This window comes from Pelecanus crispus, chromosome Z (genome assembly GCF_030463565.1).
Source record: "Pelecanus crispus isolate bPelCri1 chromosome Z, bPelCri1.pri, whole genome shotgun sequence".
Lineage (NCBI taxonomy): Eukaryota > Metazoa > Chordata > Aves > Pelecaniformes > Pelecanidae > Pelecanus > Pelecanus crispus.
The window spans coordinates 31,671,816-31,695,688 of record NC_134676.1 but is presented as its reverse complement, the minus strand read 5'-3'; the positions used below and the strand labels follow the sequence as shown (position 1 = coordinate 31,695,688).

Here is a 23,873-nt window from a genome sequence, read left to right as displayed (position 1 = left end):
AGTAAAAGACTCAGCTTTTTCTTTTCCTTTCAAGTCCCTAGATAGGATGGAAGCTAGGTGGGGACAGTGTGTCAGATGAGCTGAGATCAGGTTTTCAGAAATTGAGGACATCCTCACAGGCAATTTCCACTAGAATCTGTTGAGCACTCAGCTCTTTCATCAGTCTAGCTTCCAGACTATGATTAAGTGTCAAACTCTGCCTACTGGGTCAATCCAACCATAGACTGACAGTGGCTTGAACAAACTGCTGCCCCATGACTTGTCAGGACCCTAAGCCGAGTAAAGCTATTGCCTCCAGCCAGCCCTTAGCTGGCAATTGTCTGCAGTCATGATATCCCACAGACAGCTTCTGAGACTTTTGACAATCTCATTCATGCCTTGTCTTTCAATACTTAGGGTTTACAGCACTACTAACTATCAACATTCTCTGATACAATAATTTATTTTGTTTTTTTATTACTTGGCACTGCTTCCTATTGTGCAGCAATTTTTATAGTATTCATCAACATACTTGTATCAGCATTAATTTCTCAGTAAGTAATAAACTGCTTTCCCTTACATGTGTTCACAGCTATCTATAACTTGGCAAATTTCTCATAGTTTTATTCGCTTGTGTTGTTTCACATCAATTAACTGAGGGTATTATGTCAGGTATAGATGAATCCATGTCACTTCATTTTGACAACCATCCAATCCAGTTGAAATGAGTTGTTTCATTAACTACTCATCAGGGCTGCTACATCATAATATACTATGTGAATAAGTAGATAACTCCAACAGGGAGGGAATTATTTTATTGAAATGGGAACATGAAAATTATTCATGCCCCAAGGAGAGAAAAGCAAAACATATGAAAGTTTAAGTGTTAAAACTTAAGCCTTAGAAAAGCTACCCTTCAAACTTCTCTGAAAACAACATTTTTTCTAAATCTAAAGAAAAACCTTGAGCCTTTTCTGAAAAATGAAATTTATAACTTTTACTGGGAACTGTTAGAGACAGCATATTAGCTGAAATGTGTCTGTGCTGCTCTTCAAGTAGCATTCTTCCAATGCCATTAAATCAAACTTTTCTCACTTGAAGGTACTTTTCTTATTGTTTATGCACCTTTAAAGCAAAGGTAAGTTTTATCCTTTTTCCTAAGGGATCTACAGAATAAACGTTTGAAAGAAAACTCTTAGAAATATGTAAGAGATGACAGAAATAGACATTTAGATGCTAGTCCATTTCCACTTACCAAAGTACAACAATGCCTGTAATGATCAGCATTTCTCTGTGCTATTGAAGTACAAAATCTGCAAACACAGATATATCTAAATGAAATACAACAACAATCTTTTGCATTACATATCTATTACTGAAAGTTAAGACTGTATGAATGTTTTTTTCTTATTTTGTGGCCTTTGTGATTTTATAAAAGAAATCTGAACTGAGTGTAATGTTATTAATACATTGAGGTAACATGACAGATCCTTCACTTAAAACTAGCACAAAATGACATTTGCAGGTCTAAAGTTAAGCAAGCATATTCTTCTAGGGCTAAGCATAGTGATATTTTGTAAAACAGAAATTCAAAGTGTGTTTCTACTGAAGTGCAAAATTTCTGGTAGCATCTAGGTTTTAAATTTTAAAAATACATAGGCTTTTGGGTTTATTCAGTTCATAGAATGAAGATGTGAGCAATTAATGCATAAGAACATATGAATGATGTTTTTTCTACCATGAAATCATATCAACTTATTTTGAATAGTGCAATCTAGAATTCCTAAAGCTGAAATAATCATAAATAATGCAGTACAAAAATATTATTTTTACTGTGCTGTTTGGTTAAAACTTGACCATTTCATATTTAAGAATAAACAAGAATGTGTCATTAATTCCTAAATAGTTACTGAATATCACACTCTGCTGTGCTCCAGAGCAAGCAAATGATATTAATAAAGCTTGTCAAGTGCATGATTTTCTTTGCAAGTTGGAAATTAAAGATTGCATCAGGAAAGTTACAGAACATTTTGCAATTCTAAGTGTATTTTTAAAATGTCTTATGCTCCAGAACGGTGAAACTTGGACCTAGCTACTTCTATTGCTATGACTTAAGATGTGCTTTACTTAAGTAACTCTTTTACTTGTGTGGGTTTTTTTTTTTTCCCAATTAAATAGTACTGAGCTCGGTGCTCTACACACATAAGAAGAAAGAATTCATTCCCAAAGGAGTTCATATCGAAAATAATGTTAGGGCACTAGGTAGATACAACAGGCAGGTAGAGGGTGGAGGACTCATACAGGAAAAATGAAAGAATTTTATAAAAGCAATTGTCCCAGTAAGTAAGCTCCTAACCATTAGGCACCATGGACAGTGTGGGAGATATCTGAGGAAAAAACAGTCTATGTGTTAAAGGTGACAGCCTTGTGAAGTAGTTACAGCTCATTACTGGAAGAAAAAAAGTATGAGAGGGAAGAACAGAGATATGAATGGCCATTGCAGTGAAAAACAGAGTTGTATTTGATGCATAGGGAATGGATGCAAAAGAGGAGGTGATACAGGGTAACTAACAATTAAGAAGATCTCTATTCTCACCTTTTTGGCTGCACTGAAGTATGGCATACATATCCAGAACTAAATCCACTAAATGTGATGTATTACCAGGTAGGACCATACCTGGGGGATATAACCAGGCTCACCAGAGAGAAGCCTAAAGATGGCATGCCAATGTTGTGGGTAAAATCGATAGCCCAGCTCAAGTGCATCTACACCAATGCATGCATCATGGGCAACAAACAGGAGGAACTGGAAGCCATTGTGCAGCAGGATAGCTATGACTTAGTCGCCATCACAGAAACATGGTGGGATGACTCTCATGACTGGAGTGCTGCACTGAATGTCTATAAGCTCTTCAGAAGGGATAGGCAGGGAAGGAGAGGTGGTGGGGTGGCTCTGTATGTTAGGGAGTGTTTTGACTGTATAGAGCTCAGCGATTGTGATGGTAAGGTTGAGTGCTTATGGGTGAGGATGAAGGGGAAGGCCAGCAAGGCAGATATCCTGCTGGGAGTCTGTTATAGACCACCCAACCACGATGAAGAGGTAGATGAAGCATTCTGTAAGCAGCTTGGAGAAGTCTCGCAATTGCTAGCCCTTGTTCTCATGGGGGACTTCAACTTACCAGATGTCTGCTGGAAATACAAGACAGCAGAGAGGAAACAGTCTAGGAGGAGGTTCCTGGAGTGTATGGAAGATAACTTCCTGACACAGCTGGTAAGTGAGCCTACTGGGGAGGTGCCTTTGCTTGACCTGCTGTTTACTAACAGAGAAGGACTCATGGGAGATGTCATGGTCAGAGGCAGTCTTGGGCATAGTGACCATGTTATGATAGAGTTCTTAATTCTTGGCGAAGTAAGGAGGTGGGCCAACAAAACCACTACCATGGACTTCCAGAGGGCAGACGTTGGCCTGTTCAGGACACTGGCTGAGAGAGTCCCTTGGAAGGCAGTCCTGAAGGGCAAAGGGGTCCAGGAAGGCTGGGCCTTCTTCAAGAAGGAAGTCTTAAAGGCGCAGGAGCAGGCTGACCCATGTGCCGTAAGACGAACCAGCAGGGAAGACAACAGCCTGGCTGAACAGGGAGCTTTTGCTGGAACTCAGGAAAAAAAAGGAGAGTTTACCACCTTTGGAAGAAGGGGCAGACAACTCAGGAAGAGTACAGGGATCTCGTTAGGTCATGCAGAGAGAAAATTAGAAAGGCAAAAGCCCAGCTAGAACTCAATCTGGCCAATGTTGTAAGAGGTAATAAAAATGTTTTTACAAATACATTAACAACAAAAAGAGAGCCAAGGAGAATCTCCATCCTTTATTGGATGCAGGGGGGAACATTGCCACCAAGGATGATGAAAAGGCTGAGGTACTTAAAACCTTCTTTGCCTCAATCTTTAATAGTCAGACCAGTTATGCCCAGGGGATTATTCAGCTCCCTGAGCTGGAAGACAGGCACAGAGAGCAGAATGAAGCCCCCATAATCCAGGAGGAAGCAGTTAATGACCTGCTGTGCCACCTGAACACTCACAAGTCCATGGGGCCAGATGGGATCCACCTGAGAGTACTGAGGGAACTGGCAGAGGAGCTTACCAAGCCACTCTCTGTCATTTATCAGCAGTGCTGATTAACAGGGGAGGTCCCAGAGGACTGGAGGCTTGCTGATGTGGTGCCCATCTTACAAGAAGGGCCAGAAGAAGGATCTGGGGAACTACAGGCCTGTCAGCCTGACCTCAGTACTGGGGAAGATCATGGAGCGGTTCGTCTTGAGTACACTCAACAGGCATGTGCAGGTCAACCAGGGGATCAGGTCCAGCCAGCATGGGTTAATGAAAGGCAGGTCCTGCTTGATTAACCTGATCTCCTTCTATGACCTGGTGACCTGCTTAGTGGATGAAGGAAACCTGTGGATGTCATCTACCTGGACTTCAGCAAAGCCTTTGACAGTGTCTCCCACAGCATTCTCCTTAGGAAGCTGGTGGCTCATGGCTTAGGCAGGTGTACTTCGCTGGGTAAAAACTGGCTGCATGGCCGAGCCCAGAGAGTTGTGGTGAATGGATTTAAATCCAGTTGGTGGCCGGTCACAAGCGGTGTTCCCAAGGGCTGTTTTGGGGCCAGTCTTGTTTAATATCTGTATCAAATATCTGGATGAAGGGATTGAGTATGCCCTCTGTAAGTTTGCAGATGACGCCAAGTTGGTTGGGAGTGTTGATCTGCTCAAGGGTAGGAAGGTTCTACAGAGGGATCTGGACAGGATGGATCGATGGGACAAAGCCAATTGTATGAGGTTCAACAAGGCTAAGTGCTATGTCCTCCACTTGGGTCACAACAAGCCCATGCAAAGCTACAGGCTTAGGGAAGAGTGTCTGGAAAACTGCCCAGCAGAAAAGGACCTGGGGGTGTTGGTTGACAGCCGACTTAATGTGAGCCAGCATTGTGCCCAGGTGGCCAAGAAGACCCAACAGCACCTTGGCTTGTAATAGGAATAGTGTGGCCAGCAGGAGCAGGGAAGCAATCGTGCCCCTGCACTCGGCATTGGTGAGGCCGCACCTGGAATACTGCGTTCAGTTTTCAGCCCCTCAGTACAAGAAGGACATTGAGTTGCTGGAGCATGTCCAGAGAAGGGCAATGAAGCTGGTGAAGGGTCTGGAACACAAGTGAGTGGCTGAGGGAACTGGGATTGTTTAGCCTAGAGAAAAAGAGGCTGAGGGGAGACCTTATCACTCTCTACAACTACCTGAAAGGAGGTTGTAGTGAGGTAGGTGTTGGTCCTTTCTCCCAAGTAACTAGCAATAGGATGAGAGCAAATGGCTTCAAGTTGCGTCAGGGGACATCTAGATTGGATATTAGGAAAAATTTCTTCACGGAAAGAGTGGTCAAGCATTGGAACAGGCTGCCTAGAGAGGTGGTGGAGTCACCATGCCTGGAAGTGTTAAAAAAATGGATAGATGTGGCCCTTTGGGACATGGTTTAGTGGGCATGGTGGTGTTGGGCTGACGGTTGGAGTGATGATCTTAGAGTTCCCTTCCAACCTTAATGATTCTATTGTAGTTTTACTTTCATTAAAAAGTAATACAGCCACCAAGCCAGGAAACATGAAATTAATTACTACTCTACCCTTAACTGTTTTAGTGGTGGACGTGGTAGTGTTAGGTTAATGGTTGGACTTGATGAACTTAAAGGTCTTTTCCAACCTAAACGATTCTATGGTTCTGTGATTCTATACAGACATTACAGGGGGCTGAAAAGTGTTAATATTATTATCTTACCTATTTTAAGGAGGGTAGTTTATTTGTCTTCAGGCTTGTCCTTTTATTCACCAGTTTTACTTCTGAGTTTATAATTTCCATTTTGAGACAGCTTAATGGTTCTACAAAAATTGGTGTAATGGTTGGGTTCACATTGTGAAGAAGAGAACATTTACTGATTAATTGGTACAAACATTGTAAGCAACAAGGCAACTGCAATCCACTGAAAGAGAAGAATCTGTCTTGAAAGGCAGGGATGTGATGTAAAGATGCCATGGCAGGAACAACGTTAAATCCCAATCCAGACCCCGTTTTATTGCTTCAGAGATTTAATTATTTCATAATCTCAGAAACTACAGGAGTTTCCAGGGTGTCCACCTTTCTCAACTAATAACCAGTCCAGCTGCCCATCATTGCAACTATCCAGCAACAAGACTAGAAAATGTTTATCATGTCCAGCTCAGAGAATAGATCAAAGAATGTTCAAAAATTAGAACCACACACCTTTTCTTATTTATATTATAGGCTGTTTTGGGAATATCTTAGGTAGCAATTGGGAGGCTTTTAGCAAGCACCATTTTACCATTTTTATGAGAGGCCTGTAATTACCTATAAACTAACTCTGAGATTTTTACTCTGACTCAGCTGGTACTTCTTCAGTTACTTTCTTAATTTTCCTCTCCTATTTTCTGAGCTGTGGAGTAGGGGAAAAGATTCTTTGTAGATGGTGTGGTGTCTTAGTACAATCTTTACATGTGGAAGATCTTTATCACAAAACTACTTTTTGGTCTAAGTATTTAGATTTCTAAATATTTGAGGTAAGGGATCTCAAAAGACAGAGATTGATTGAACAGGTCTCCAAATAGTGAGACTGGATTACTGTACAGAGTGCTTTCTTAGACATGTTTTCTTCTTCTATCCAAATATCTTGAGTGGGTGGACTTCGTTAACACTCCAGCTTTCTAGGTGCCTCCAGTACTTGGATGCCTCCAGTATCTCTGATCTGCCTGCAAAACATCTGAAGAAAGACACAGAGATCATCAATGCAGATGGTCTATGCGACAGACCTACTTTGGAGGCAGGCTTATTATCTTCATAATGTGATTTTGACTTCTGCTCTGCTTCTTAGTGCATGATGGTTTCTTAAGTTCCATGCACACTGGAGTCTTCAGATTTACAGATGAGCTGGGCAGGATCAAGGCAACACAGGCAGCATGTTTTACATTTGCTGGGCTTACCACTTAGAGCTCAACACATCATATGCCCACATATTCCTGGCCACGAAATCCTGTAGGGAAGTATGGGCTCCCTGGGGGAGGTGAGAGGGGAGAATATATGGAGGTGATGCTCCCAAGTGCAAAAAGCATTTCAGATTTTTCCTTCTGCGCACTAGTAAATCACTTGTTCACAAGGACCGCATAAATATTCCTTGCAGAAATGAAAGGTTAAATATAGTAATTAAAAAAACCACTCTTGCAAATAAGTGTATATAATTTTAATTGACTAACCTACAAAATGAAACCTTCACACTGTCTTACTCTATATGGAAAGAATTCTCAGCCCTACTCCAAATTCATGCTGGCAGTAGTAAGAGGAGAGGTATTTGGGGGGCAGAAATAGATTGACAAAGTGCTGATTTGACAGTGATAAATCCAAGATAGTAAATTATACCATTGTTGGTAATTTGCAAAGAGGAGGGCAATTCTTCTGCACTTAAAGAGTGTTCCATGAAATTACAGGTTTCTGGCTCCATTAAAAAAAAAAAAGATTTTTTTTTTTTAGGCTTTGGATTCTGTAGCTTTTTAAATGCTACTTTTCTGTCTTTTTTTTTAAAGGAACCTTATCCAGAATCAGCTTTTTCTCTTCCAACCACCTAATTTGTTCCTATGCATTATGAAAATGCATGTGAATTTAGCTTCTTACAGAGAAGCCTTTGCATTCTCATGGAAAATTTATATGTGTTGATAAATTGATTTGTGATGAGACTCCAGAAATGAAAACATGGCTCCTTCCTCTCTGTGGCTGAAACTTTGTGGGTGTAACCCAATCCAAGATTCATATTCAGCACTAACAGGTTATATCCATCTTGTAAACTGTGGTGTAGTGTGGGCTTTTTAAGGCGCACAGAAGAATAGCATCAACAATTCTTTTTGTTTTTCTGTTTTGTTTTGGGTTTTTTTTCAGAATATCTGAATCTTTTGAAAATCACTTTAAGTATGTTAGTTTATCTTGTACTGATGGAAAGAAAAGCCTTGTTGTAGGAAGCCTTTTTGTTAAGTAATACTTATGCTTAATTCTGCATCTTTCTGTGTAGACCTACCTGGTGTGGTACCTATTTGAGTCAGTGAGAATGCTGGTTGCCATGAACATTTGTTCAGTTTCATATCATTCAAATCAGGTGTTTAATGGAATCAGGCACTGAAAACACATTCCTTTGTGTAGATATTTCCTGCCAGCACTTTGAGCAAGCAACTCACATTTAACAGCTAAACCACTAAAGAAGCTTGCCACACACACAGCTCCTGAGAAAAAGTGCTCAAGTTATCTAGTAGTTTCTTAAATAGTGTCCAAAGTTTTCTGTCAGTCTCTTAAGGCTAGCTCTACTAGGGAAATCACCTGTCACTGACTATATTTGTGGAGTGCCATAAGTCTGTAGACTGCCAATGGCTGACAATGTGTTCCCTTCAGCTGGTATCTACAAGATTCACGTAGTAGCTTGGACCAATGCCATGTCTACAGTAGGAAGTTTTAATAGTAGCATTTCCGCTGGGAAGCAACTGCCAGCATTGTGATTTCATTTCATTGGGTGCCCACGGAGGTGCTTTTCTCAGCACTGTACCTCTATACAGCAAGAAGCTGCACTGACAAAAGATGTGCTGCGCTATCTGCGGGTGTTATATGGTCTCCCACACCATCATTCATGGTGCTGCTCTTGGCGGCTTCATTACGAGGCACTGTGGGAACTCAGGTACGCTCTTTTGTTGTGCTGTGGTCATTTAACATACCCTGTGTACAGGAATATCTTTTTGCAGCTAGTATGCATGCTTTTTCTTCCTTAAATATTCTACCTGCTCCTCTAGTCCCAGCCATATTAGCTCTTACTTTATGCTGTATGCTGTCTCTTCATCAGAAACAGAAAAAAAGGACAGAGAAATTGCTGGGAATTCTAGCCAAAAGGTACTACAGTATTAGATACTACTACAATGGTGAATATTGTCGTAGGCTTTAGGTTGCTCTAGTTCAGAGAAAGGACAGATGGTTGCCAATGCCTGGCTGCAGATAACTTTTTCCCAGGAACAGAGTCACCAGGTCTTGGGCAGTGCTGTGGGAACCTGTGCTACCACTGCAGCCTGGACCAGCTAGAAATATGCAAGCACAACTTAGAAAATACTTGCTTGAAATGCTTATCACGGCTGTGGCAGAGAACAGCTATGACAGTCCATGTGCATTTGGTTGTTTTTCAGTATTTTCTTCCACGCTGCATGTAAACATAAAATAATAAATTCAAAAGATCATTCCTTTGTTTTCCCCTCTGCATTTGTCTTGGTGCTACTCTTAGAGACAGATGTGGAGAGAGTAATTTTTGGGGTGCATGAGCAAAGTGAAAAACCAACAGAAGCTACCTTCCCCTGTCTTAGTGCGGGTTCTTCCTCAGCCCTTTCTTAGTGAGTTGCTCTGCTGGCTTAAGTGATGTCTCATCTCCCTGTGGGATATGCATCCTCTGTATCTCTTTTAAGGTTTGGGATGCTTTCTACTATCAGATGTCTGTTTTCACTTGGGTTGTGATTAGGATTAGCAAACAGTAGACACTAGTGCCAAGGGCAGCCACAGGTGTTTTTGTTGGTCATCCTGGCCATGGGGTAGGGCAGCCTCCACTCCTCCAGCTTTGCCCACCAGTGTGGCTCATGCCAACTTTCCCTAAACTTTGACATTACCTCTGCAGCATCTATATTAGATGTTTTTATTCACAGAGTGGTTTCCTATCTGTCACCTTGCACTGTGTCATCTCCACCAGCTGAAAGATGTCCAGGACTGCTCTTTAATGAGGCGACAGCATAATTAAACTCCAGAGCTTTTCCTTAACTCTGCCTTAGCCTGGTGAATATCTAGTGTGTCACAAAGGCTGGCTTGTGAGGATGAATAAAGGCTTTCCAGAAATAGGCTGAGGACTTGAGAGATGAGGTGGACTTTTCACCCTTTTGATCTTGGGTAGCAACATTCAAAATTATGACCTGTGGAATCATTTTCTTGAAGACGGATCTATGGTGGGGTTACTCCTGAAGTAGTGTTTGTTCTGCTAGGACTGCAGCATCAATGTAGGTATTTTAGCTTAGAAAGATCTTTTACGAGTGACAATGCCCTTTGGGGAACTGGTTTAAATTCTAGGATTTTATCAATAAATTTGAATCATTATCTCCAATATATTCACTACCATAATGTAAGTTTTATGGGTAGAATTTTATTCTGTAAACTGGGCCTAAACAATCCTTTTTTATAAAGAGATTGGTAGATATGACAACCAAACAATGTGAGACAATTTTCATGTTGTAGACAGCCTATCTAATTCATTCTCAGGGTTCATAAAATATTTAAGAGCATGTATTTGGCTGCCATGCAACATCAACATAAGTTACCTGACACAGATGTCAGTAAAAATAATTAAGTAACTGGATTTTCAGAGGGATTTGGTAATCAGCGTCTTACCTCTGACTGCCTGATTTAAAGAACTTCTGAAAATGAGTTTACAGGGTTTGGGGTCAAATAGGACATTTGGAGGGAGTCCTGTGTTGCTTTTTGTTTAATCATCCAGAACCTTTCCCTATTTGAAATGTGTACAAAAGCAACCTCATAGAAAAGTATTAAACTGTTAATGCTAGTTTAAAATTTTTGTATGCATTACTGGGTAGTCTGGGGGCAATAATAGCAGTATTTAAGTTTGGGTTGACCTCTTTATGAAATTTGGGATTTTTACAGCTGAGGGGAAAATGTAGAAAGTATTTCACTATTTACGTGCTTTCTGTTCACTAGGTCTAAAAATATGTATCTTAGGAAGTATTTCCCACCTCTTCTACACAGGAAGCTATGGAAGATTTGCAGCCTTATTCAGATAAAATTCCCAAGACAAGGAGCACAGCTATGTCATACCTGGTTTTATGAAAGTGTCATTTGGGACCAGCAAAGATTATTTAGGGTTTTTTATGTGTTTTTATTTCTTCCCTTCAGACAGAAAACACCACTTGAGAAAAAACAGTTAGTTGCTAAGAATTAGGGGAGGTGTTGCCCATTAGTATTTGGTTAGTTATCAATGCTATCACCTACCTGATGAGGGTTATTTCTCTCCTTTTGCTTTCAGCAGCCATGTTCCCCAACACACAGACAAGTCGAAGTGGAACAGCAGCTGGGGGAGCGTCCTTGTCCCACCCCAACAGCCACCCCTCCCCAGGATGTAACGTACAGGGTAGTCCTCTCCATCCTCCCCCCCAGTTACCTCTTCTCTCAGCTGCGGACTCAGAGAGGTAAGACCAACCCCTGCTTTTCCTATGCTGAGCCTGGTGCAGGACTGCCTTCAGAGCTGCCAGGATGGGCGGAAACTGAATTGTTGGTGTGCAGAAAGTTGCTGGCGGCAGCCCTGGGATAACAGTTACTCTAGGTATGGGTTTACCAAGGGAAGGAGAGGTGAAAGGGACTCTGTTATCCCAGCCTGGGCAGGGAGGCTTTCCATCCATTCTCCAATACCCTCTTGATCTCCACCAATGGCCCAAGTGAGCAAAGTCATACTGGCTGGGACACTGAACTTCAGAGGAGCCCAGCCATACCTTACAGAATGGGGGCCCTGAGATTCACGTTTCTGTTTACTTGTGGTAGGACAGTCATATTCCGTCAATATTCTCTCAATACTAAGAACTTCTGCAGGAACTTGGCATTTTTTTTTCTTGGCATGTTATTAAGACAAAGAGATAATGAAAGAATTTTTAATTCACTGGGTTGAGAGCTTGATTTATAATCAGGGTTTATTTTATGCTGGCTAGCTACAAAACCCTGACCTGTTGCTGTTTCCATGGTTTTAATATTTCAGTGATGTGAAAGCAGATTGCTTGGAAGAGGTTTAATTTTCATGTTTAGACATTCCCTAAATTATTTTCAGCAATCTTTCCAAGTATTTATATAGTGTATTGTATTTCCACTTAGTATAGATTTCCACTAGTTTATTGAACCAGAAGTCTTACCAGATCACAAGACTGAATAGGCCTAAGCAAATAGGTTTTCAGTGGAAAAGCCAGGAAGATACACCATCACACAAAATACTGAATTCTTACTATATGTATATGGATACTTAAACATTATTTTGTTAATCTCCCTATTTTTCAGTGCTCTAAATGATAAATTGCTGTATTTCATTAATGTATTTCTAAGTGTTTAATTTCCTTGAGTAATAGAAATGCTAGTAATTTGGAGAGCACAAGGTGTCCAATTACAAACATGAAAAGAACATTCACTAGATTTCAGTTACTGATAAATGAGCATAATTTCTTTTGAGGAAAGCAGTACTCACTCTACCTTGTATCGGGGAGATGGAAGAACATGATGGCTCAGGGAACTGACAAGTGAAACTGCTTTTTGATTTCAGACTGCACATGTGAATTCAGCCTGTTCTGGAGCCACTGGAAATTGTTGAGCTTTTTGTACACCAGTCTAAGATGAAACTTGCCATTTCATAATCATTGGAGCTCATCGAGTGGTTCAGTCCTTCCTCCCCACTCCTGGCCACACAGTCCTGACCTTTTTCTCTTGCCCTGGCTCTCGCCCTCTGTGCAAACTCTGGGGCTGCCCATGCTCTCTTGCCTGACCCAGAGGCTTTTCCTTCCCAGTATAGATTTCTTTCCAGTGTGTGAACTGTCCAACATCCATATCCAGCAATTGCCAGAGCACGAGGTGACAGGCAGGGACAGATCAATAGTTATTACAGGTATAAATTTCATGATGAAAGACAGTGATCTCATTAGCCCGTTTCTGAGTCAGGCAGTGGTGTAGGACCATAGCAGATGCATTTAGAGTATGACTTAGCTCATTAAGTCCTTGAATGCGTTACAGACCTCAGGATACTATAGTACTCTACAGCGTAACAATAATAAAAAGCTAGTGTGATACACTCCTTTCTCATATGTTAACTGTGTATACTCTCTGAAAAGGCTTTAAGTGCTAATTCCCATATGTGGAGCTATTTTGGATTTTAAAAAAAGTGCCCATATCTTAATTTAGGTAGTGCGACAAATGGCAGTTTAAATTCAGAAACGAAAAAAAGCATGACAGCAGTGTCAGTTTGATTACAGAACATATAGTACAAATTAAGGGAAATGTTTAAAAGAAAAACTAAAGTAGAATCTGCATCTTGAATCTAATACAGTCCACTCGGCTAGGAGCCCTGTGAGTAGGTGGTCATTTACACCACTTCATGAGTGTGATGATAACTGTGAAAATGTGAACTGAACAAACCAACACTTCAGTATACAGAGTGCCAGAGATAGTGTCTTTGAAAGGTGTGACTCACCCTGTTTATCCCAATCTCGTCATTGAGAGGACTGCAGGATTTAGAGGTGCAAGCAGGGAATTTGTTCCCCTCATGCTGTGTGATTCCTGATGTGCTGTGTGTGCCTGGGGTTGTTTCAGAGCTAGGACTGGCTGACCAGCACATACCCTTGCGATAGCCTGCATTTGTTGGACTGAAGCTGATCCAAGCTGGCCTGGCTGCTTTGGCAACTCTGCAGGCCAGTCATGTGCCCCTTCCATTTTGGACAGCAAACTCAGGTTTGTGAGTGATAGAAGTGGAAGGAAATAAGCACTTTCCCTACATCTCCGGGTACCATGGGCTGGAGAAATAATTGGAGGGCTTCTTTTGCATCTTTCTCCACCTAGGTAATGGGAGGGAGAGTGTGGACTTGATTAAGCCTCATTAATGTGAGAAATTGAACCAGCCATGAGACACATCTTACACTGCTTTCATTCTGTATTCAAAACTCAATGTACACAGAGTGCAAATCAGATAGAGAGTTTGGGTCCAAGAAGCAACTTCATTTATCAAAGAAGAAAACATACATAATAAAAATGCAGATTTACATTTTGTTTGTTCCAGCTCTTTGATACTAACTTTCAGTGCTCTCCTAATATGAAAAATTGCAACTGTCCAATGAAGGTACCAAATGGTAGTGGTACCCAAAAGCATATGTATAAAAGACAATATGTACTTGGCTTCCTTTTCACTAATTTTTGTAATAAAAGGAGACATGGTCATTCAAGGAAGCTGAAAAACCAACCTAATTAAAACCCAGATAAAAATTTTGGTTTCGTATGGCATAGTTAACATGTGCAGCTCAGTGCCCCAAAATTGTTGGTGCCAAATGCTTGAAATTATTAATTTTAATTTTTTTTTTTATTATTTATTGAATTACCCGATATTTACATTTTGCTTTTTGTGGCTTGCTTTTGTGCAAGAAGTAGCCTGTTAACCAATGTGAGATCAGAACACAATTTTTCATTTGGTCTTGGTGTTCCAGATGATTTTTCACCTTCCTGTGAACCAGAGCTACTGGTATGTCCCTAAAGCACGACACGTCCTGGCTTGACAGGAATTTCTAGAGACTGTGTAAAGCTGGAGAGAAGGACTTAGGGCTGAACTGTTCAGTTTAGCATTACTGTAATGCTATAATAAGTTCTGCAACAGTGCTTCTTTTTGCTTATTTGAGTGTGTGGTTATATTCCTTTTATGCTTTTGCTGTAACATAATAAGTAGCTCCAAGCCAGACTTCCAGAAGCAAAAGCCTCTAAGTAGTTCTAACCAAGGAGTCGAGACATCCAATCCTTATATATTACAAAGCCCATTGTATGTAGCATATGAGGGGCTGCCTCAAAGAAAGTCTTTAGTTTAAGACCTTAACAGTGTGGGTTTGAAATTGGTACAGTAATTTCTTTCCAGGCGTGGGACACTTCAGAGGATTGTCTGCTAAGACATTATCACTTTTTTTTGTTAGTGAGCAAATGACACATATAAATGATGGATGCTAAAGAGTGGAGGTGGCAGCAAGTCTAACCCTGAACCTGAGCCATAGAATCATCAAATCATAGAATCATTTAGGTTGTAAAATACCTGTAAGACCATCGAGTCCAACTGTTACCCTAACACTGCCAAGTCCACCACTAAACCATGTCCCTAAGCACCACATCTACACATGTTTTAAATACCTCCAAGGATGGGGACCCAACCACTTCCCTGGGCAGCCTGTTCCAGTGCTTGATAACCCTTTTGGTGAAGAAATTTTTCCTAATATCCAATTTAAACATCCTCTGGCACAATTTGAGGCCATTTCTTCTTGTCCTGTCACTTGTTCCTTGGGAGAAGAGACCGACCCCCACCTCGCTACAACCTCCTTTCAGAGCCAACCTAGCAAAACTTGGAATATTTCTCCAGCCTATTTCCACGCTTCCTCTTTTTTTCCAAAGGCACTCTTTTCCTTTTCTTTGCATTTGCAAGAAACTTGGTTCTCTAATGCAATACAGCCACAGAAAATGCTGAGAGAGATTTTAAAGTTATCTATCTCTGTCTCCAGGGAATCTGTATATTGAGGTGTTCCCTCACAGCTTCCTTCCTTAAATTCCACTTTAAATTCCATTTAAATTCTCCTTCTCACTGAAGAACATGTCATGCTGGTCAGAGGGGCTGTCCTTTCTTCCTGCTGTCCCTTCTTTGGGCTAGATGGACCACTGGTTTAATCTGAAATAGCAGTTCCTGTGTTCCTAAAGCTTGAGCGTGAAAAGGATTTTTAGACACTTATTAATGACTGAAAAGAAGGATATAAAATTAAAGTCTGCTGGCACGTGCAATCTACTCCCCTGAGACACCATGGGGATAGAAAACTACTGTGGGATCGTTGCTGTGCAGGGCATGAGGCAGAGCTTGACAAGTGCAAATTCAGTGGCTGGACAAAACTACGGACAAAAGTTTTGGTTTGTGTTGGCCAAAATATTTCTGTTATGGGAGAAGATTCCCTTCCTTTAAAAAAAAAAAAATCATTTGCAACAGAAAAATCATTGGAGAGAAACATGTTATATCATAGATAGGTAAAAAATTTAGGGGTTTGTTACTTTTTTCAAATGAATGCATTCATGACTTTTGGGGAAAACATTTGATTTTTCAAAATTGTGCTTGGCAAAAGCTATGTTTTTCTTACAAGTATTTTTAAACCATGTTTATTTGATAGTCGTTGATAGCTAGCTGGATTAACTTACAGTGCAATATGTTGAGTTACAGAATACTCTATTATAAGAGAACGTTTCCCCCACTGACAGTGTACTGAGGAGCTGCAAAGTCACTAGCACACAGCATAAAGTGTGGAGCCAAACCAAAATGTGAGATCACAGCAGAATGACAGGGATGTTTAAAGCAGAGAATGGAGACATCACCCCAGATTTCCTGGATTTGCCTAGAAATACAAAGGCAATCAAGAGGGAGTGAGCATAGATTATTCCTCACTTAACGTCAGAAAGTGCAGTACTGTACAGGACACTGCAGGAGACAGCAACCTCCTACAGGAGCTTATGGTTTTGTCCTCTGTCCAGCCAAAACTTCAACTGTGATGAGAGCCTGATCTCCTGGCTGTGTCAACTGCATAACATCTGGATATGTTCCCAAACTGTTGCAGCCAATAAAAAGGATCAGAACTCAGCCAGTTAACAGAGCAGCAACCCAATAAATTGTGTTTACAAATTGTTCAAAGAAAACCGTGACCTCTGAAGAAAAAACAAAGACCAAAGTTTTCAGGTTTAATGTTCCATTTCCATTTTGGAAGCATCTGAAAGCAGCCATAAGGATTGATGTTGTCTAAATGATGGCACATGATTTACTTTCCAGTGTGAAGTTGAGAAAAAGCGGAGAATGAAGACATAGCTACATCCAACATAGTTACATAGTTCCTATCTCAAATAATTCCTGCTAGTAGCATTTTGTGCCATAGTGGAGCATGGATTAATAGTAGGTAAACTATGTCTTCTCCTCTTTCCTCATTTATATACAGATGCGGTTTCCTTTCTTTTCAATATATTTTTAACAAATATTTAATTGCAATGAAAATATTTTCTTTGCTGTTCCCAAGCAAAGAAAATATTCCCTTGACTTGCTATTATTACTACTATAGTAGAATATGCTGTTATCATTATTTTTATCATGCTCCTAGTCCCCTGCAGAATTTGTCTGAAACTGTAGAATAATTGGAACCAACCTTTTTCCCAGCAAACTGCTAGTTGGGAAAAGTGAAACACAAATTTGATATAATATGAAATACTTTGCTAGATTTAGGAAAAATCAGCTTTTTTCTACAACTCTGAAACAGTACAGGAAACAGGAAAAGCAGAAATATACTAACCCCCTAGGAATATGAAGTCGACAGAGCTGTTGTCCTGCAGCCCAAATGGTTATTTGGTATTTGGGTTCTTAACATGTTTTTTCTGTAAAAAAGAAAAATTGGTTTTGTCAGACATTTTTAGTGTAGTCTGGCTTATTTACCAAAAGGCAGTAAAAAGACTAAAGTCCCATTTCCTAGAATAGATTAACATCTCTCAAAGATTTGACAAAGTTGATTCTCTTTGACTACAAAAAAGGGTCAGAGTAAGTTTACCTTCACACTTTTTTATAAAAAAGTAAGTTTGTCCTTACACTTTTTTCTGGTGATTCAAGGTAATCTTTATACCCACATTTGAAATGTGCTTTCTGATGTCTTATGATATGGCCATACAGGAAGGAGAATTTGAGAGACAGAGGAAAGCCAGAAGCATGAGGGGGAATTCATGGTACCACTAGTGTTAAAAACAATAGTTGAGAATCATATCTCAGATGCCAAATCAGTGTGATTGGATGCCAAATTATAGATTTTTTTTTAATGACTGTGCACAATTTCTGTCTGCATTTTGAAATCTGACCTCTTGGTGTTACTTCTTCTTTCCACCATATATATGTGTATGTACATGTATGTGCATATATAGCAATTACATTAGCCACTTCTTCTGGGTTTCCTCACGAAGATATGTAACTCCAGCTTTCCTTTTCTATAGTGGTTCTCACTTCTCTAAGTCTATCTTGCAATCAATCATTCCCCAGTACTGTCCCCAAAATGCCAGTCTCCCATCCTTCCTGTGCTCCTCACTTCTGCAGGGTGAGGTTTCAAGCATTGAGGGTGGAGGACAGAAGAGCAGAAAGATCTGGGGTGCTGCCTTGTGTTCTTTCTGTTGCCCTTTTCCTAATCTCCTGAAAAAAAAGGCAAGGAAGACTCAGCCTCTAGTTGCAGCTCAGAGTTGCTATTCCCTTCCAGAAGGTAAGTGAAGCAGGCAGTGAGTCAAAGGGATTTCCTTTTAAGGTGGGACTGAAATCCATGAAAGACCTGGAATTTTTTTTTGTCATCAGCATGCTGGCTTGTCTTGGACCAAATTTCCTGTTCTCCCTTCTCCCCTTAGGAAGGGGAGATGGCTACTTAGCTACAGAGAGCTCTATGAAGTGGATGCAGGTGAAAACTCTTGGAGACATCAAGCAGTGAAGGTGGGAGAAGCCCACTGAGAGATTCCTGTATAAGCAAAATGTCCAATATTGCTGGGCTCAGTCATGTACTTCCGTGAGCTTCCTGAGGCTAGGAGTGTGAAATCAAATGAAAGACTGCCAGGCTAGAAGAACAGCAGCCAGGATAATTCTGAGTTGATGAGTAGGAATTTGAAATTCCTATGGAAAAACGGGAGCACCATCAAAAAGCCATAGGTCAGGCAGACCTTTGAATGGCAATTCTCTTCTTCCTTTTCTTGTTTCCCATCAGCTTCAACAGTGACAACTTGATGTCACACTTATAATACCTGTTGCCACTGTCTTGGATTGCAATGGCAGTTCTGCGTAGTGGGAAGTTTAACAAAAAAGGGTTTCTCTACCACCCAGTTCTTGGTATTTTGTCCACCTACAAATATAACCCCTTCAGTCCTTTGATGCCCAGACAATTCAGCACAGCCAGTTCTTTAATAGAGGAGTCTCAAAGCACTTGAGATTCTAGGTGAAGAAACACCTTGTATATATCCTTGCTACACAAACATGAAAGGTTGTTTCCCCACCACACCAAAGACTTATTTACAGGTGGTCAACCATGCTAAAATAAACTGTATGAATAGTTATAAATACTATATATATATAGCGTATTTATATAGTATAAATAGCGTGTATTACTATTAGCTTTCCTCTTCCCTTCATTTCCTAAATGTTGCTTAGATTGTGCATGTAGTACACATTTGGGCCAACTCCAGTCAACAAATGCTAGAGTAAAATCTTTTTTCCATGTAGCTGTGACCAGTACTGGTCATTAACAGAACCCCTATATATGCGCCATTTTAACTAACCTCATCAAAACAGGTAAGCTTTGGTAACTTTTTCATCTATCTTGCTTACTACCAAGTCTGCCTTGTTCCTGATTGCATTGGCTCCAGGGCTTAGCCACAATTATTGATGGCAGTTTCTGAGTGGTTACAAGCTGGTCCTGATTGTTTCAGGAACAAAATTAAATTTGCAGTTCCCCCAGTAACACGCTGTGATTTGTTCAGGGACAAATCTGGACTGAGACAAGTCCAAGTTTCTCTTTTGTTAGGCAGAAGGGAAGTAAAAGTAGATAACTATAGTCACCCATATGAGTAAGCCAGGAATTCATGAAGTGATTCATAAATCATTATAAAGACCACTAAAAAGGAGTCCTGTCTGGCTGTACAAACTAGTGCATTATTATTGGGAAGGTTTTTTTGGATGTTAAATCAGATGTGAAACCTGTAAACTGTGCTTTTCATTTTGAGTTTTGAAAAGGATTTTTCCCTGTTGTTGGCTGCTGGTTAAAACCATTTTTCAGACATTAATTTTCACAAGTGAATTTTGAAAACACAGAGGATAATATTCCATGATTTTTTTAAGTAATAGTAGTAATAAAGGACTGTCCGTGCCTTGCTGTTAATCTCTGGCAGCAAATAACAGTCTTTCTGTGTGAGTGCTGTACAAAAAACTAACTGGGGAGACATATAACCAGGTAATTGTAGCACTTTAAAAACCTCTGATATTTTTATCACAATGTAGATACCGATTTCTCTTTTTTTTAAATTTATTCTCTAATATTATTGTGAAACACATGCATGCTTTATTCTTTTCCTTCCTAGTATGTCTTTAAGTCTACATTGCATCAGTTATGTGGAGCACTGAAATATTTGATATCTTAAAGACTCAACGCCTTAGCAGTGACATCTTTATTTCCTCCATCTATTGCGTATCTGAAGTAATATATGTGTTTATGAAGTTAATACCAGATCAGCACAAAGACCATCCAAACCCTATCAAATATGCCTAAAAATGCAACTCTCAGAGAAAACTGTAAATCATCCAAAGTTCATCTTGACACTTGCAATACTCCAGATGTAAATTATGGATATACCAGAAATGTAGTAAATAGGTTTCAAATTAAGTCAAAATCACGAAGATCATGTGTGGCTGGTACTGATTCTGAGCTGCAGCATAAATGATCTCAGGTGTCTTGGATTTAAATGCAGTTATAACCTGTATGATGACCCTGTCTAGAAGTGTTCTGTAGTGCTACTACCGCAGTTGCACCTTCTGTTGTATTCAGGGTGAGATTACAGCTTCCTTACACTTATGTAGGAAAAATGTTCTTTATTGCTAGGGTAAAAAAATGTCATCTAGTGTATTGAGGTCCAGTCTCAGAAGAACAGGGACTAGGTCCACACTTTAGGATCCTGGCAGACTGTGTTAACTGCAAGCACTAATCCCTCCTAAGAGCAGCTACTGAGCACACCCACCACAGAGAAGGGTAGGTGCGTGCTCTTGCTCAGCACAGACTTGCAGCTTGCTTTTAGGAGTGGAGAGAGAGGCTGAGCTGTGACAGGAATACCACATCAGGTTTCACTCACCCTCTTGCAGAAATATCCTGTTGGCCTTCCTGGCTCTCCTCTCATGGAGCCATTCCTGAGCCCAGGCTGAGCTTTTGTTTACCAATCAGATCCCATTGGTCTAGTGGGTAGTTTGGTTATCGGAGGCATGGACCAGAGCTCTTTTAACCTCAGCTTTCCATCTGCAAAAATGACTGTAGCACCTATTTGTAATGTACTATGATATATGCAATTTTAAGAAAATGTAGAAAAAAATTAAACTTACAAAGTCTGTAAAACTGTCGTCTAAAATCCTAAAAGTAGCTTGTATCCTTGTAGTGCAAACAGTGACACGAGCTGTGCAAAACATACCACTAAAGTAATGAACCTTTGTGGCAGCTGCACCACCAGGTTTGGTCTGAATGGTTCTCCTCTGCCAGGCTTGTAAGTTTATACTTTGAGTCCAGATCAACGTTTTGATGTGGTCAGACTCTGCCCAACTGGAAGCAATTTAACACTTGCCTTTATATACATTATATTGACTTCAGATTGCGTATTTTCAAATAGCTCTATGGTACATACAAAGATTTATAGAACTTGAAACCTGGACCTGGACCTGAACCTAATATCTAACTCCTCAGTGTCCAGTGACCAGAACTGACCACTTGTTTCCAGTGAGGAAGGACAGCTATTTATTGACAGATACAGTTGATACAAAGCTTTACAATGAGACAGCTGGCAATGCCTCAGAAATCAGGTCCCCCATGAGGTATATCCTCCCATTAAGACTTAAACCCACCCACAGAAGTTAAAAGGAGTTTTCTATGATAAGGATGCAATTCAGCCTTTTAATTTCCCAGTTGTCAAATTTAATGATATGTCACCATTTGAAAATATAGCTTCTCTGTATCTGGGCCTCACACTGTTCTTTTGGAAGTCTGCATCTATGCAAACTGCTGAACATTATAGCGATCTGAGTAAAGTAGAAACAATCTTTAGCTCTTACCTATTGTGGATTTTACAGTTTTGTGTTTCTGAACTCGTAGGTTTGTTGCTCCGGCTCCTTCTCCTCACATCAGCCCCCAGAGGATTTCAGTTCCGCATCACATGATGCAGAGACGGACTCCACAGCCTACCCACCTTCAGCAGCCTGCAGGAATGCCTCTAAAGACATACCAGCCAGCAGCAAACCCTTCTTTTCAACCAAATAGCGTCCACATCCAAGGTAAGCAGGAAGAATCTTCATCACTGGTGTTAGTTGTTTGTCGCTGCTGCTTGGCTTCAAATTAAGTGTTTCAAGGGCTGGTGCTGGTATTTTTAAGGCACCTTTGCTTTTGAAAGACTCCAGGAAGTAGCCTTCAGCACCCTGCCTTCAGACTTCCTTAAAATTCATAGCTAATTGTTATTCATCTTGCTATGGAGTTATGGGTTTCTCTTCAGACTGATTTTCAGATTTGTTGTTGAAATAGAACTGCAAATAATTCTGTGATGGCCTCTGGTTTTAATTTTCTAATGTTATGCTTCTAAACCCTCCTGACTTTACACATAAAGTGTTACCAGGTTTTCAAGAGGTGGAATATTTTTCTCCCTTGCACTTGTGGAGTGATGGAGACCTCTTCTTTTATTAGCATACATGTCTCTTACAGCTGTGTTCCCACTTGCACTGTGTAAACAGCTTCTTCAAGACTTCTCTTTCCCTCTTTGTTCAATCAGGAATAAACTTCTGTAGCCAAGAAGAAAATTAACAGCAGCTGAAAACAATATTGGGTTAGTTTGGGTTTTTTTTTTTTTTCCCTAGCTGGTATGGAGTCTGAATGGTAATTACCTTAACATTTCAGAAATGTGTTGACAGCAGTAATGCTGTTTCCTCTCAACTGTTTAAACATATGGTTTGACATATTTACATACACAAGGTACGTAGCACACTGGACTTCTGTAGGCCTTGAAATTCTGCTTTTTGATCAGGCTTCCTGAGAATTATCACAGGATCATAGGAAACACCTTGAGAAAACTGAGTCGTCTTTAATTTTCTTCCACTGATGGAAGCAGTCTCTCTAGGCAAAGGGATGATACAGGACACTGAGGCATCTCCCAGAGTTCATGAGCATGGACAGGAGAAAGGAAGGTGCCAGTCCTGTTTTGTTCTTCTTACCGTACTAGACCACACATGAGCAGCATCTGAGCCAGGTGCTTTTCTTCCAGGAACTAGTAATCCTGTACAGCACTGATTTGTACTAGAAGAACATGAAATTTACCAATGGATGTAAGCAGTTATTGTTGGCTTTCTTTATTCCCTGATTAAAATGTCACTAATAATCTAGGGCCAACAGAGTACAGGATGAAATTTATTAATATGCTGTTCATTATCATATATATGCGAAGGAATGCCACAGCGGTTCAATAAATTCCTAGCATATGGGGCATGAAGGGATCAGGTTAGCCTTCCTATTTCCACAGTACAATACATTTTACTCGATTCCCTTTTTTGCTGAATATTTGGCAAGAACTCATCTTCCAGAAAGTTGTCCAGACATTAAGGTCTGTCTTTCTGCCTGGAACAAAAATTGTCTTTGAGCGCACAGATGGCTTTACTTCTTCCTCTCATGGTCATGGGAGCTTCAGTAATTGTAGAAGCCAGGATCACGACCAGTTGCTCCAAAGTTGAACAGTTTCCAAAGAATCCTGCCTCCCACTCACTCACAGATCACCTCAGATTAGTTGCTGCTCCACACAGGACTTGCACTGGCTGGTGCAGCTAGCTCCGTATCTGCTTGGGCATCTTCTCTTTAGGGCAGGCCAGAGCAATGCTAATGTGTTCCCATCTCCCCCTCCTACAGTCCAAAAGGCAAAACACATGGGTCATTAGAACCATTATAAGAGGACCCTCATCTGGGTCAATGTCACATATAGACTGAAGCCCTGTTCCACATCCAAATTTAAGATAGAGCTTAATGTTGTCTTCTGAGTGGATCAAAAAATGGATAACCTCAAGGGCTTGGACCTTAAACCCATACCTTACTTAGTCCCACATTAGCATTACTGTGTTCGCCTCCCTTTCCTAGGAAAACCTATGTTGAAAATAGACATTGGTGACAGGAATTGTATACACATAGATAGCAACTCAAAGTTGCAATTGTAAAGATCTCTGCACTTAAAACTGGTTGGAA

The 23,873-nt window shown here is 40.5% G+C and overlaps 1 protein-coding gene across 2 annotated transcripts in view; it reads left to right on the top strand.

Annotated features, from left to right (window-relative positions):
* The window catches only part of GLIS3 (GLIS family zinc finger 3), a 181,494-nt gene that overhangs the window by 149,417 nt on the left and 8,204 nt on the right, over positions 1 to 23,873 (top strand). Inside the window, exons 7-8 of one of the 2 annotated variants that reach the window (XM_075726129.1) lie at positions 11,123 to 11,285; positions 21,753 to 21,931. In XM_075726129.1, the coding sequence (XP_075582244.1) occupies positions 11,123 to 11,285; positions 21,753 to 21,931 (342 nt within the window). Of the gene's footprint in view, positions 1 to 11,112; positions 11,286 to 21,752; positions 21,932 to 23,873 lie in introns of both variants that reach the window. The other variant, XM_075726128.1, reaches the window with a different exon arrangement.